The 14,929-nt window shown below is 39.2% G+C and overlaps 1 protein-coding gene and 1 pseudogene across 2 annotated transcripts in view; both read right to left on the reverse strand.

Moving 5' to 3' along the window:
- Nucleotides 1–872: 872 nt before the first annotated feature.
- On the reverse strand, nt 873–7,771 carry vbp1 (von Hippel-Lindau binding protein 1). Its single transcript, XM_085450775.1, has 6 exons — nt 7,646–7,771; nt 5,846–5,970; nt 5,521–5,587; nt 3,348–3,446; nt 3,062–3,200; nt 873–1,703 (listed from the first exon to the last, which is right to left on the reverse strand). The coding sequence occupies exons 1-6, from the start codon at nt 7,724–7,726 to the stop codon at nt 1,627–1,629; spliced, it is 588 nt and encodes a 195-aa protein (XP_085306901.1). The 5' UTR covers nt 7,727–7,771; the 3' UTR covers nt 873–1,626.
- Nucleotides 7,772–8,978: 1,207 nt separating this feature from the next.
- The window catches only part of LOC146714311 (scavenger receptor cysteine-rich domain-containing protein DMBT1-like), a 62,164-nt pseudogene continuing 56,213 nt past the window's right edge, over nt 8,979–14,929 (reverse strand). The window contains exons 19-22 of the transcript XR_014916506.1: nt 12,428–12,736; nt 10,152–10,460; nt 9,302–9,438; nt 8,979–9,080 (exon numbers count right to left, since the gene is read on the reverse strand). The product of XR_014916506.1 is annotated as a scavenger receptor cysteine-rich domain-containing protein DMBT1-like (transcript). The remainder of the gene's footprint in view (nt 9,081–9,301; nt 9,439–10,151; nt 10,461–12,427; nt 12,737–14,929) is intronic.

Here is a 14,929-nt window from a genome sequence, read left to right on the forward strand (position 1 = left end):
CAGCAACATTTGCTTTTTTAAAGATTATTGACGCGTTTCATTGTCAGGAATAATGCTCCAGACCAGCAACCTGCTGAGACATCTGCATTTATAAAGTGTATTTAATTTAGCAGCACCTACCTCTCAACGCCTATAGAGGGAGCGAAGAGTTCTTAGTTGTTAAATACTTTAATAGACTATTTGTGATTACACCATGTAACGTGTCATCTGTTTTCATTCATCTGAGGTAAATAATTTTGGAACTTGGAAAGCCTTACCTGCCTTGTCTTGTGGATGAGGCTGAAAGACTATGCACTGGTATACAGCAGTGTAAGCTACTGGTTTATCTACAGACAGAAAACAAAGACTCCCTCATGTATCTCATTGTGGATTCGTCCACCATCTACTGCTCTCAGTCCTGTACTTCGAGAAGTGTAAACAATTTATGTGAGAGCTTATTTATTCCAACAGTGACGTGAAATATTTTTGTTGTAAGCAGACTGCATGTTATCAGCTCTGTTTCCTTTCCATTAAATCTTGTGCTTCAGCGCAGATGCTACATTATTTTGGGGGAGGGGCTACTTATGCTGGTATGTCAATGCAGGAAGTTTACACACACTAAAAATCCATAAAACTCAATTTTCAACTAGTTTTTGTTCGAGTTCTTTCTTATAGGTTTATCGCATATTCAACATGAGCCCCATTTAAAAAGATCTCTACTATTTGAGCAGCTATTGTCTACCTGAAGCTTCTTTTAACAGAAGCAGCTCACTATAATAAACGCAGACACTCATTTGTTTCCCTGCATCACTTCCTGCTGGCCTCCGTACATGTTTCACTGCACTTATTTACACACTTTCTTTCTCTGCTGAAAAAATACACACAGCACCAGGTCAAGGTCTCATCTCTTTGCCCAAGTGTTCTCCTTTTACTTCATTCATCGTTTAATGAATACAGTGAGAGACAAATAAATACAGACAGAACAGTGGTAAAAAGGAGGAGGAGGAGATGGGTGAGTGTGGAAGGTCAGAGGACGGAGGAGGAGCAGTGGTGGGTGTGAAGCAGGACTACAGTCCAAACTAACTTTATTGTGTTGTTCGTCTCCTGTGGAGACGATGGTTTTCTTAGAGCTTTATTCTACTCACAGCGTGGTTTTAGAAACTTAAAGTCCTGCATGTAGATGTTGCTGAAGGAGGAACAAAAAAGAATAACTAAAAAACAGGAGAGTCCGGTCAGTAAGGAGGGAAAATGCAAAGAGAAGATGACGTGAGAGAGCCCTCGCTCACAATCTGCCAAAAACAATCAAATAAAATGACAGGAACATACTCAAATCTTTAAAAAGAATACAAAAATTGCCTCGTTGCTTTTGTTAGTTTTTACTTGAAAAAATACTTTAAAAAGTAACAAATCAACAGAAAACAGTACTGGTGGAAGTTGGAGGCTGGCTGCATAGAGGGCACAGAAATCAACTCAAAGCCGCAGCTCGAGGAAAGATTTCCAACACGCCCTCTACGCGCCGAGCTCCGGGGTGAACATACACGTGAGTCTGGGGGACGGGGTTTGTTTTTTTTTAAAGTTTTTTTCTTTTTAGTACTGACTAAGGAGAGATATTCAGCAGAAGGTGGTGTGGACGCCGTCCCGTCGATATTAAGACTTGTCTGCTGATTTGAGGAGGTTTTCTTTGCTCCTTCTCTTCACGTCCCAGTTGTAGACTCGCGCCATATCTGGAGGGAGCAGCGAGTTAAGGAGCAACAGAGGGCTCGTCTGGATTGATGTTTTGATCTGGAGTCGTGAAATAGTTAACCAACATTACAAAACATTGTCACCCTTACCTGCTGTGTCAGGTCGACTGTAAACTGAGGAGATGAGAGGTACATCTTGCCCTCATTCGACTTAATGTAATTATTACCGCTTGGTTGGTTGCTCATTTTGAACAATATTATTTTGTAATATTTATCGCAGGCGTCCTCTATAACGGCGTTTAACTTCCACTCTATGAACTGTGGCTGATTGCCTTTGGCGAAGTCTGCAGAGATGCAGATCTAAACGTCTGTCGGCCGTGCACTTTACAGTGCAACATCAGGAACGTCCAGACGCACAGACTCACTATGATTGTGTCTCAGAGGCTGTGACTCTGGGACTGGCCCAGCACCAAACAGGGTTTTCCATCACTACAAGTAGCAGTAAACAGTCGTGTTGTACACTTCTGTTAGACCTCGAATAACCGGATACATTTTTTGGTCTGACTCACACAGCTGGAGCTTCCAGTCACACTCATGAGCTGATGATCTTCCTTCAAGTGTACTGAAGGTCATAACCAGAGACCCAGCTCTCATTATCCTCTCATTAAAGTTTGATAGAGAAATCAGTGAACCCAGTGAAGTGATGCTGGTGACCAGCAGGGACTTCCAGGGAGCGATTCATATGGGTTTACTCCCTTAAAGGATCATCTTGAAGGTTATTTTCAGTTTTTAATGGGCAAAACTGCAGTTTATCATCTATCATGGTCCACTTCATGCTGTGTTTCTTATCAACCAATATTTATTTTCCTTTTTTAAATCATTGGTTTATCACTCAAACAAGTTACTCAATGAATCGTCTGGTCTAAAAAACACCGGAGAGCAGTGCCTCATGCCTGAGCAGCCTAAGCTGTTTATTCAATTATCTTTGCAGCTCTGGTGTAACAAACAAATAAACCTCTGGGTTGATTTGTTTGTTACACTCCGTCTTAAGTCTGGACATTATTTTTTAAGTGAAAGCTGACAGAGGCAACTTACTTTCACTTTATGGTGAATGCACCTCAAGAATCGATGCTTTTTCTTCTAAACAGTGAATCATTTATACTCATTAAGTCATTTCCAAATAACAACTGAAATCCTGTGTGTAATAAGCTGCACTGAAACAACACCAGCAGTACAGTGTGAGGTCATGCCCTCCACTCACACAAATGGAAAACCAGTAGTTTGGCCACTAGATGTCGCTGTTTTTCACTGAAAAGTGAACCATATTTGCTTCAGAGAGCTTTGTCAGTGCCATCAGTGGTGTAACCTCCGCCTGGGCGGGCTACGCTGCGGAAGGATACTGACTTCAGTGGTGGTGAACTGGTCTCGCAGGAAGTCCAGATCCTCCTCGAGCGTCTCCAGGTTGCGAGACGCCGTGGAGAGGTTCTTCTCTAGCAGAGCCTGAGCTTCATCGATGTCGTATTCTAACATGACGTTTGCCTGTGAGGAGAAAACGTCAGGGTGGGAAGAAAACGCTAAGCTTCATCTAATTAACTCTTCTATGAATAAGGTCCACAAGACAGCCCTTTTTGATTCATTACTTTTTGGCTTTATCCTTGAAATAAAATGCTCACTGAGAATACTTACCCCTAACCATAGGCAGACTTTGTCAGTGGGTGGCACTGACGCCTTGCAGTAAACATTGTCAGCCAACAGGAAGTGTGTCTCCATTGGCTCTGTGGTTTCCTGAAGGAAAGCAAACCTGGTTAAAGGTGCTTCACTATCAATTTCTCTGCCACACACTTTAACTTTGGCCGACCTTCAAGCATCACCACCGCTTTGACCTCGACAATCTCACAGTTAAATGAAGAAGTCTCTGTGGTTTAGTCAGACAAACACTAAAAGATTTAGTTATTTCTGTGTTAAGTGGCCTGATTGATAATGTGATAAAATATTAAGTTATTGGCTCATTATTTAACCAAGTGTAATAAAATATGTGCAGATTGGTCCTTTAAAAAAAAAAAACAGTATTATTTTTTTTAACAAGATACATTTTTATACACTGAATTACATAATTTTTGAACTGATGAAGTCATGTTTTAAACAGCTAAGATTTTGGCTTTGAAATTTACATAATCAATACCACGTTGGATCATTTGTAAACAGTAGAGCTGATGTGTGATGTAAGGATGTAAAGTGCAGTATGATTGCTTCAATCTTTAGTTTAACAATAATTAAAGTAACTTAGCCGTGTAATATTTCCAGCAGCTGCACAACATTGTCACACAGTAAAGCTAAAAATACTTTCTACATGGGACTTTTTGACTTGGATCAAGCGTTTTCACCAGCTGCTTAAAGCTCTGCTTTTCCACAAAGTTACAACATCAGTCATTTCCAGCCACTGCTTCCTCTGCCTTTTTCATATGGAGAGCAGTTAGCAACACTTGGTTGAGCCATTTGTTTATATATAGTATCTCCTTCTTTGTAACATGTCTGTACTCAATAGTATGATTTTGCATGAAGTGATGAAACATGTTTGTGGTTTCCACCTTCAGCAGCGACAGTTTTCTTGCGTACTCTGCACAGTATTGTGCTTTGTTTGAGGTTTCCACAGTTTCGTTGTACACATACAATAAAGGGCTATTCTATTTTATTCTATTGTTGAAGTAGATCTTTTTAAAATTTATATATGCTGACACTCAGTTCTCGTTTTCACTAGGGGACTTAAAAGCATTGCGTTGCTATAGCAACGATATCCTAGGATAATATTTTTGTATTGCATAAAAATCTATACTGTTGTTATCATGGACGATATGATGCGTCTCTGTAGATGATGGCATTTCTTCTGTCACGGCTTGAATTGTGTGTTGGTATTAAACGTACAGCCCTTAAATGGATACAGTCACATCTGCAACACGGGAGTTTCCTCTGTGTCCACACTTAGTTGTCGGGTACCTCAGGGTTCTGTGCTGGGGCCCACTATCTTCTTTCATTTCCACATCTCTATTCATTGCTTTGAAGATAACCTACAGCTATGTAGGTCATCGCCTATACAAACCAGCAGCTACGCTTCTATTCAGGCAATGGTGAACTGTCTCAGCTATACAATCATGGTTGGAGATAAACTTCATTAATCTGAACAAAAGCGAAACAGAAATTATTTTAATTGGACAGTCCAACCTGTAAGATGGGTATGACAGTGCCATTGGTCTCTTAACCTCTAACCTGTAAGGAACCTTGGTGTGATATTTGACATTTCTATTACCTCTCGTCTAGACTGTTGTAACTCTTATATGTTAGCTCTGATCAAACAAGCTGTACAAAATGCAGCAGCTCACTTTGATCGATCACATTACACCTGTACTAGCCGCCTTAAACCGGCTTCCAGTCGATTTCAGTATCCAGTTGCTTTAAGAGTCTCAGTGGATACAGAACTTTTAGCTGCCCATCATTTTTAAAAACCCATTTGTTCTCACTTGCTTTTGAGTCTAGTTGAGCAGAGTACTCCGTCTTTAATCATGCAAACGCAGTCTAATTTACTTGTTTTAGATTTTTTCTGTGTATACTTATTGTTGATTTTGCGACTGTTGTATACAGTGTACATTTTATATAAATTGTACAGCACTTTGGTCAACTGAGGTTGTTTAAAATGTGCCACAGAAATAACCTTTGACCTGACAGGCATCCCTATAAATGAATTCAAACCATTATTTGTTTGATTCACTTAACATCAAGTCAAATTACAACAGGCTCAACACATAATTACACTGGTGTCACACAATGGTAACATTTTAAAGTTGTTCACAACAACCGTACGCACCTTCTTCTTCTGCATGTGTCGTAGGATTTCTAGCGTTTGTCTGATTTGAGGGATCTGGTTTTTCAACCTGCGAGCAAAGAGATGTGATTTGGATGTTATTATGGAGCATGTGTGGAGTGTGTCCTTATTCTTCTAAATTCTGCTGATGCTCTCCTTTAAATAGCTCACTAAATGTCTTTAATATCTGTCCAAATCTTTGATTATCACTCAGAAATTATGTCCACCAGCTGATGATGTCCCATATTAACACCAAACTCTAATGACCTCTGTCAAACTCTGTATAAGCCAACAACAACAAGGTTAAGTGTTCCTTCACTGGTGTCACCTGAGTTTCTTCTGAGACAGGTTGAGCTCCATGTATTTATATTTCTGGTACTGTTCGTCCAGCCTTCTCAGCACCGCGTCCGCCGTCTCATTGCCGGGTTGCTTCATAAAAGAGTCGACATCCTCCTGAAAATCCAGGCAAGAGAGAAAGAAAGCATTAAGCAAGATTAACTAACAATGAACTAAACTATAACAATAAACCAGAAAGCAAATAGTTGAGCTGGTTTAGGCATCAGATTGGGATGCCTCATAAGCGAGGTGATTTGGGCACCAGCACACGCTGGAGAGATTATGTACTACCTCAATTCCAAAACAGTTGGGATGAGGGCAACAATAGTGGTACTAGAAAGAAAGTTTTCCAACTAATTAGGTTAACTGGCAACACGTCAGTCACAAGATTGGGTATAAAAGAAGCATTTTGGAGAGGCAGATTTCCTCAGGGTTAAATACAGGCAGAGGCTCAACAGTCTACAAATTGCAGAATCATTTCAGAATAAATTTTTCGAACGGCATCTTCGTGCCACGTTTTCAGTAAGTTAATGTTAAGAAACTTATGACGTCAACTCTTCTGTAACAAAAAACATTGTACGTTATGGAATAGCTGGTGATTTGGACGTCAATGAGGACAAATAAAGGCAACTCTACAGAAAGAACAACATTATAACTTTAGAAATTACTTTATTACACTGTCAAGATGTTTAATAATCGGGCCCCATGTATCTTAAAGATCTCATAGTACCATGTCTTTCAAATTAAAGGCCTCTTAGACTCTTACTGGTCAGAAACACTTCATTTCTTGACGAGGCTTTTATTGTCAAAGATCTGTTGGGACTTGCAACAGCTCAAACTGTTTCTACCATAAAAATCTGAAACAAACACATTTTAAAATCACATTTATAATATCTGTGAATCTGATGTTCAGCTTTTGATTAGAAATGTACATGTGCTCCTTACAGGTGAGTGAGGGATAGAGGGAGCAGAAACAGAGAGATTACACATCCAGGAAGCAAAGCTGGACGTGGTGGCTGACAGGTGGCGATGGAGACTACATTAATCTGCACTGTGCTCTGACATGCACATGCATGTAGGTATATGTGTGACTCAACCTGTAAGCGACAGACCAACTCTAGTTTTAATTGTATGTATTTGCTCAGCAAAGGCCAAAGGACATACATGAGTGAAGATTAGCAGTGAAATAAGTGATGAATTACTGAAAACGAATCACCTAAGGTGCTTCTAAGTAAATGAAGATCAATATTTTCTAGTTTCGGTGGAGCTTTGAACTGCTGACCTCATGAAACAAACACGTTGAAGACACGGCAGTGGGCCCTGTGATATAATGCCCATCCTAAAGGAGAAAAATAACCTGCAGATCACGTGACGCTTAACTTTCTGCTGTATTTGCAACTGTCAGGAGACAGGACACCTGAGAGCAGTAGCTCATACATGTTCGGACGTATTCACTATACACCTTAAATCTAAATGTGCTTATCTTACTGTCTGATTATGCACGGATGAGGCTAATGTCACCAAAGCAGCCTCCAGTTAGACTGATGTGTGGCTGGATGAACTGACCTAAAGCCTAAAGAGGAAACGAGGCATAGTGACAATAATGCAGTGATGTCCATAGATGGAAACGAGCTGCCGCCCAGCCTGCACACACAGCAGGATTATCTGTTAGCTTAGCTGTTAGCCAGCATGCTGCACCCGCACACCGGAAGCTACAGCTACAAGTGTGTCTTCAGCGGAGTAATAACAAGTCAAACCAGCGACACAGCGAGAAATGTCCGGGTTTACCCACCACAAAAACCGCTTCTGGGATACCGAGGTGCTTTCTCTTTGTCGCCCCTACGGCATTGCTGTTGTCTATGATCGCTGCCATCTTGGAGAGAGGATACTCCTTCCTTCCTGACGTACGAGCATGCGTACAACCGTCTTAAGCGGGGAAACAAGACTGTTGCTTCTAGTGGTCGCAGGCTGCAACTGGAGTAACACAAAAGGCTCACCGAGTATTTTTGAATCAAGAACCTTTTATTCTCACACATAATAATGATACATTATTGATGATTTATAATAGTGTTAGTAACATGGCTACAGCATTCAAGACACATATAAATTCAACCAACTAAACAAAACATAATTACAGTACTGTGAAAAAAGTGTAGTCATCCCTCATTTCTCTATATATTACTTCCAAGGAAACAGACTTTCTTCTAATTTTTAAAGTGCTCTTGAGCAACAGTTTTCCAGGCTTTCTGAGTTATTCTCTGGAAATTGGCTGCTTTTTCATTTATTTTCAATCCAGCCCTTCAACCAGACCATTTCCAGTGGAATGCTTTTGATTTTTGTTTTTTATTTGATAAGCCACATAACACTGGTATGAATTATTCAAGCAAAAATGCATCTATATATAGAGTTTTGCACGTTTTAATTAAATGATTCTATCTTCCATTTCTCACACAAAATATAAAAAAGAAGGGATGGCCAAAGACTTTTGCGCAGTAATGCACATCTCAGAACACTCATGAAATAAAACCACAGAAAAGGGAAGAGTAGGTTAACTCAAGCGATCATGCAATGTAAATTCATTATGCAATAAAACCAAGAATTAAAAAGAAATGCTTTTTTTCACTAACATAGACAAAAATATTTGAAGCTTCAGTTAATATGCAGGTTTGATGTGAAATGCGTCCTGGTAAAACACACGGATGAAATTTATCAATCACTTCAAAACATCTCAGATAAATTGGTTTGAATTTAACTTTGTGAGAGACAAAGAACAATTCATTATGGGCAAGGAAGGTTAAGGAAGATATATTTCCATATTGTTTTTCATGATGCAAACCACAGGGAAATATAACTTCCTTACCTTGAAAATCACTTCACTTGACCTCAATTCAAAGCAAATGTTAAATTTCATATTTGTCTGTAATATTTCTCTGAAGGCACCAACAGAGCTCGTCTTCTTTGGAAAATCATCAGAGAAATAAGTCATCAAACGAGAGAGATTATGAACCACAACAGAAAGCAAGCAGTCACACAGATATCATGTGAAAAGTAAAGATTAAATGAATCACATCAGTTTTACAGGCCGTAAGCCGCCTTTATCCAGCTATTGAAACAAACAGTGTGAACTATGGAGTACACGCCTCTTGTTTTTTGATATCTTTCTTTTCTGGACGTTTCCACCAGCTCATTTTTAGGTCGTCAGCCGTACTTCCCAACTCATTTTTGATCTGCACAACAGAAAAGAGAATTTACTGATTACACCACAAATTATAGTCTGTTATAGTTACATTTTAAATGAAATTTGACATGAAAGAGACACAGAAAAATGCAAATAAAGCATTTTTTTCTGGGAATATTAATCATCTAAGACTGTCTTAAAAACATCTGGAAGGTTTTTTCCTTAAAAAACAGTAAAGACACTTTACTAAGATTTCTTAACATAAGTTACCGAATTCATGATGGACTCCATCACAGCTGGGTCTTTCATGTCCACGGAGGAGTCGACAGCAGCCAGATTCACTTTCACCAAGAGCTTCCTCCAACTTCCTACTTTCTCACTGGGTGTCACACCTTCGGAGAGGGCATCTGGCCTCAAACATGGGGACATCCAATCACACTGTTAACATCTAATCAGCCCATGCCCTCTCACACTTTATCCTCCTCTCTCTAGCTGTCTGACTTTTCCACATCCATAATTTAAAACAAACTTTAAACTTCAAAATCACTTCGTTACATTTTCTTTTCTGTGTTAATCCTAACGTAGAAAATTCCATCACATTCGAACCTTAATTTACTTTACTTTCCGACAGAGCTGGTAATATTATGGAGTCCTCTTTAATTTTAGTTAATATCTGTAAACATTCCCATCATCATTTCCATCATCATCATGAACACCAAAACACGGCCACTTCGAGTTCTAACAGCGATGATCATAAATGTGGATGCCTCAGACTCAAAACTAGCAACCAGTCATTTTAAAATAACAATAAAGTGTGTGCATTTTGTTTTGCACTTGTTCTATATATTTGGTTGCACTACTATAGTATATTGTAATATAACTGCAGCTACTTTTAACGACTCAAAGAGTTTCCACCGAAGACAGATATGCATGTAATTGATTTGTCACAGATTTAAAGTTAGATGCCGTTCTTGGCTATTTAACACAAACTATTTAACCTTCTGGTTGTACCTGTTTTAACTCATTTGCCCTTTACATTTTAAGTCTGTATCGTTTGATGTAAAAATAAGTTTTCTTTACAGTATTTGACATCTTGTGAATGACCAAGAATATATCTCACCTGAACAGATGACACTAGCGTCCTCAGAATGGTCACAGTCGTGGTTGCCAAATCCACTGTTGGGACAGTCAGTCAGAAAGTCTTCACTGCCTGAACAGGTCACTTCATCAAGCCATATTTCTCCAGTTCCTTCACCAAAGGAAGCGTTCTGAGGAGCTTCCAGTGCCGGTCCACAGTTTAACTGTCTGCAAACCACCTCAGCAGCATTTAAGTCCCAGCCATCATCACAGACTGTTCCCCAGATGTTATTGTGATAGATTTCAACTCTGCCAGAGCACTGAGTCAATCCAGACCCGGCTAATCTGATGTCTGAAAACAAAACATAGAGACCACAGATTGTTGAGAGAACATACAGGACACATAACTGAATTATAGAAAAGGAAAATCACACTCTAAAAGCGAACGTTTCTAACAGTATGAAGTTTTTAAAAGTACAACAGTCTACCCATAATTTTGATGGCATTTTGTTTAATGTGCATATTTTGTATAGCTAACACGCCTTTATTGTTAAAGTGGTAAAACAATCTCCAGACAATCCTTATTGCATGTATCATAAATTCTGTCAAGTACAAACTGAGGATTCAGATGTGATTTAATGTTAAATCACGCCTTTCAGAACACTCAAGGACACTGTACACAGTAGAAAAATAAAAGCAACATAAAAACAAACAGTTTACACAATCATAAAAGCATAAGACATAAAACAAATTTAAAATAGCAGAGTGGAGAGGTTATGTGGGATAAGCCATTTTGAACAAGTGAGTTCTGAGTTGGGACTTAAAGAGAGAGAAGGAAGTGATATTTCTTAAATCAGGAGGTAGGGAATTCCAGAGTCGAGGAGCAGAGCAGCTGAAAGCCCTGCTCCCCATGGTGGCAAGACAGGGGGAGGGGACAAAGAGAGAAAGGGAAGAAGAAGATCTGAGACACCGAGATGGGCTGGTGATCTGAACCAGATGAGAGAGATATGGAGGAGAGAGATGATGAATAGCCTTAAATGTGTACAAGAGTATTTTGAAATTGATACGATATTCGACCGGGAGCCAATGAAGCTGCTGCAAGACAGGAGTGATGTGGTGGATAGAAGGGGTCCTGGAGATGATACAGGCCGCAGAGTTCTGGACGCGTTGAAGCTTGTGGATGGACTTTTGAGTAAGACCAAAAAGAAGTGAATTACAGTAATCGATCCGGGACGTAACAAGGCTGTGGACAAGAATGGCAGTGGCATGTGGGGTGAGAAAAGGACGGAGACGATTAATGTTGCACAATTAAAAATATGCAGACCGAGTGACATTATTAATGTGTGAATTGAAAGATAGAGTACTGTGGAGGATGACACCCAAACTTTTCACAGAGGAAGAAACGAAGACCGGCGAGTTATTGATAGTAACAGAGAAACTGTTGGTTTCTGGATAATGTTGACTTAGTGCCTACCATGAGGAGCTCGGATTTGTTACTGTTGAGTTTGAGAAAATTAGAAGAGAACCATGAATTTAGTTTGGCTAAGCAGAGGGTGAGGGAGGATGGGGGAAGAGCAGAATCAGGTTTAGTGGACAGATAAAGCTGGGTGTCATCGGCATAACAGTGAAACTGGATATTGTATTTATGGAAAATGTGTCCAAGCGGAAGAAGGTAGATAATGAAAAGAAGGGGCCCCAGGACAGATCCCTGGGGCACGCCTGGTCAGAGGAAAGGGCTGAGAAGTAAAGGATTTGAGTTGAATAAACTGAGTGCGATCAGACAGGTATGATTTACCTGTCTGGCAATACTTATCAGCTAGCATTCCTCCAAAAATGTAAAACTACAAGGAAATGTTTGTCCTCTTACACTATGGTTGACACGCTTCCTTCCTTTTGTTAACGCTGGATTAAGTTAATAAACAGACAACAACAGAAAACAATGGCCCCCTTTTATCAACATTTTTAATGACAAAACTTCAAATTATGTGAGGTTGTTGTAGTAAAGTGGGAGGATTTCAACCTGCCCTTTTTCTCTGGGCTTGGAGTGGACACCAGGACTACAAACATGGATTTATCTGCCCTCCCAGTCTCAAACACAAACCATTTAACTTCTGTTTTATCTTTTTGAACTCATTTGGCCTTTGCATTTGAAGACTGTATCAGTAGTTGTAAAAAGAAGTTTTATTTACAGTATCTGACATCTTGTTGATGACCAAAAATATCCTGATTATGTTCACAGTGTTGTGCGGCATATAACTCTTGCATGAGACACAAAAACATAATGACCTAAAATATCTTCAGCATCTAAAAGTTTCTCACCTGTACAGATGACACCAGCATCCTGATCGTGTGCACAGGTGTTTGTTCCCCATCCACTGTTTTGACACTCAGTTAGAGAACTTTCACTTCCTGAACAGCCCACATTATCAAGCCAAATCTGTCCACTTCCTGCACCAAAGTAAGCCATCTGAGGAGCTCCTAGTGCCGGTCCACAGTTTAACTGTCTGCAAACCACCTCAGCATCATTTAAGTCCCAGCCATCACCGCAGATTGTTCCCCAGATGTTATTGTGATAGATTTCTACTCTGCCAGAGCACTGAGTCAATCCAGACCCGGCTAATCTGATGTCTGAAAACAAAACACAGAGACCACAGATTGTTGAGAGAACATACAGGACACATAACTGAATTATAGAAAAGGAAAATCACACTCTAAAGAGATTAATCCTTTGATGCATTACATGGTGCAAGGTTTTTCTCGACTATCGACCTGGCAAGTGGCTATCATCAAGTGGCAGTTCACGAAAGGAACAGGCAAAAGACTGCTTTTACAACCCCATTTGGGTTGTGTGAATATACCAGATTGCCCTTTGGCGTGTGTAATGGTCCAGCCACTTTCCAAAGACTCATGCAGGCCACTATGAGTGACTTAATCCTTCAGATTATGCTTGTGTACCTTGATGACATATTAGTCTACTCATCAACTTTTGAAGACCATTTGGCACGTCTTCAGACAGTGTTGCAGAGACTCAGGGAAACTGGGCTGAAGGTTAAGGTGGAGAAATGTCGTTTTCTCCAATCTAGTGTACACTTTTTGGGTCACCAGATCTCAGCTGAAGGGATCGGTACGGACCCAGACAAGATAGCTGCAGTGAGGCAGTGGCCAGTACCCACCACAGTTAAAGAGCTGAGATCCTTTTAAAAATAGCCCTAAAAACTAAGTCAGACAGAAAAAGAGTTTAATTCTGAAAACCAAAAACTTCTAAATCTGAATTATGACAGATGATTCAAAGTGGACTTAAAACACTACATGTATAAAGGCTAATTTACGCCATTGAGCCCTGCCCTCAAAAACTGACATGGATGCAATTCTGTCTGTGAACCTGGATTTAAGACATAACAGTTTTTCTGTCAAAAAACAAGGATGTAGTGTCTACTTTCACTCTCTTATTTTCCCCTGAGTTATTGGTTCTGCTATTAGCTATCATAAACAAATGTAGACCTATTGACCACAGCCGACCAACGAATATGGTGACGTTACATTCTGCACTGACAGAAGATGGTGCCGAACATGTTCTAAAAACTTCAAGTTTAAGGACTTATTTCTTAAATCCATTTACGCAGACAGTGTTACAAGGCTCCATGATGTAAATTAGCTTATAAGTGTTTCATGTGTACTTTAATTGCATGCTTAAATGCAAACCCGGAGAGAACTAAGAAAACGTGTGTGTGTGTGTGAGAGAGAGATTAACACAAAAGGAGGAGAGAAAAGTTTTCTTCTTTTCCAAGTACAGAAATTTAAATAAGCAATGCGTGGCACAAATGAGGACAGTGCTATCTATTACCTTTATAATAGCTTTTTTATATATAGCTTATATATAAAAGTGTCTCGAGCCAACTGTTGTTGGGATTTAGCACTATATGAATAAAATAGAATTGAGTCAAACTGAATCTATTTATTGTGTAGCTCAGAGGAAACAAACAGGGTTGAAATCAAACTTGAAACTTGAAGTTGTTAAATTGTTCTTGGATACTTACCAAACAGCTGTGAATGACCATCTGCAAAGTGGAACATAAAATAAATATGTTAAACCAGGGACTGGTTTGCATTAGGAAGCGTGTTTCAAAGAGAACGGAAATATGTGAAAGTTCAACTTGGATCTGTTCTCTAATCATTTATGTCTCAGCACTTTCAGAATTGCTGATGTGAACATTTTGGTGAAAGGTTCAGATTATAGTGATGTGGAATTTGTCAACACATTTTGGTTTCTTACTAACCAAACAGCAAGAGGAAACAAATCTAAACATTTAGTGAAAAAGGAGTTTTATGATTTACACCACCTGACTGTGTACACTAAGTTTAAAACATGTAGTACTATAATGACCAGTTTCAACATTATAACAATATTATAGCTGCAGTGAACATTAGTAACCATTGAGAAAGTTTTATAAACACCAGGGACAACTTTACAGTTATGATCCAGATAATTTCACTGGCCAACAAACCTGTTATTAACCAGTTTAGTAGATATTGTTAAAGGTAAACTAAAACGTCCTCGTTATTGTTACTATTGATTAATAAAGTGTTATTGAATTCAGCACTGCCAGTCACAAGGTAGTTGCTTTCTACTGACTTTCTATTTGTCAGTATAAAAACACTATTACTTGTTTTATTTTGTCTTTTTAAAGTAATATGTATTACTTTTTTTCCTTGGCCTTTAAATCACAATGAGCTTGTACCGCTTTTATTTGTCTTATTTCCTACTCAAATCTTCTCATTTAATGCTTATTTTTCTTAATTTTTCAAATTTCAATGTTTTTT

This window comes from Copadichromis virginalis, linkage group LG3, assembly GCF_057382275.1.
Source record: "Copadichromis virginalis isolate Kocher_CV1m ecotype Utaka linkage group LG3, C_Virginalis_male_GT1.1, whole genome shotgun sequence".
NCBI classification, from domain to species: domain Eukaryota; kingdom Metazoa; phylum Chordata; class Actinopteri; order Cichliformes; family Cichlidae; genus Copadichromis; species Copadichromis virginalis.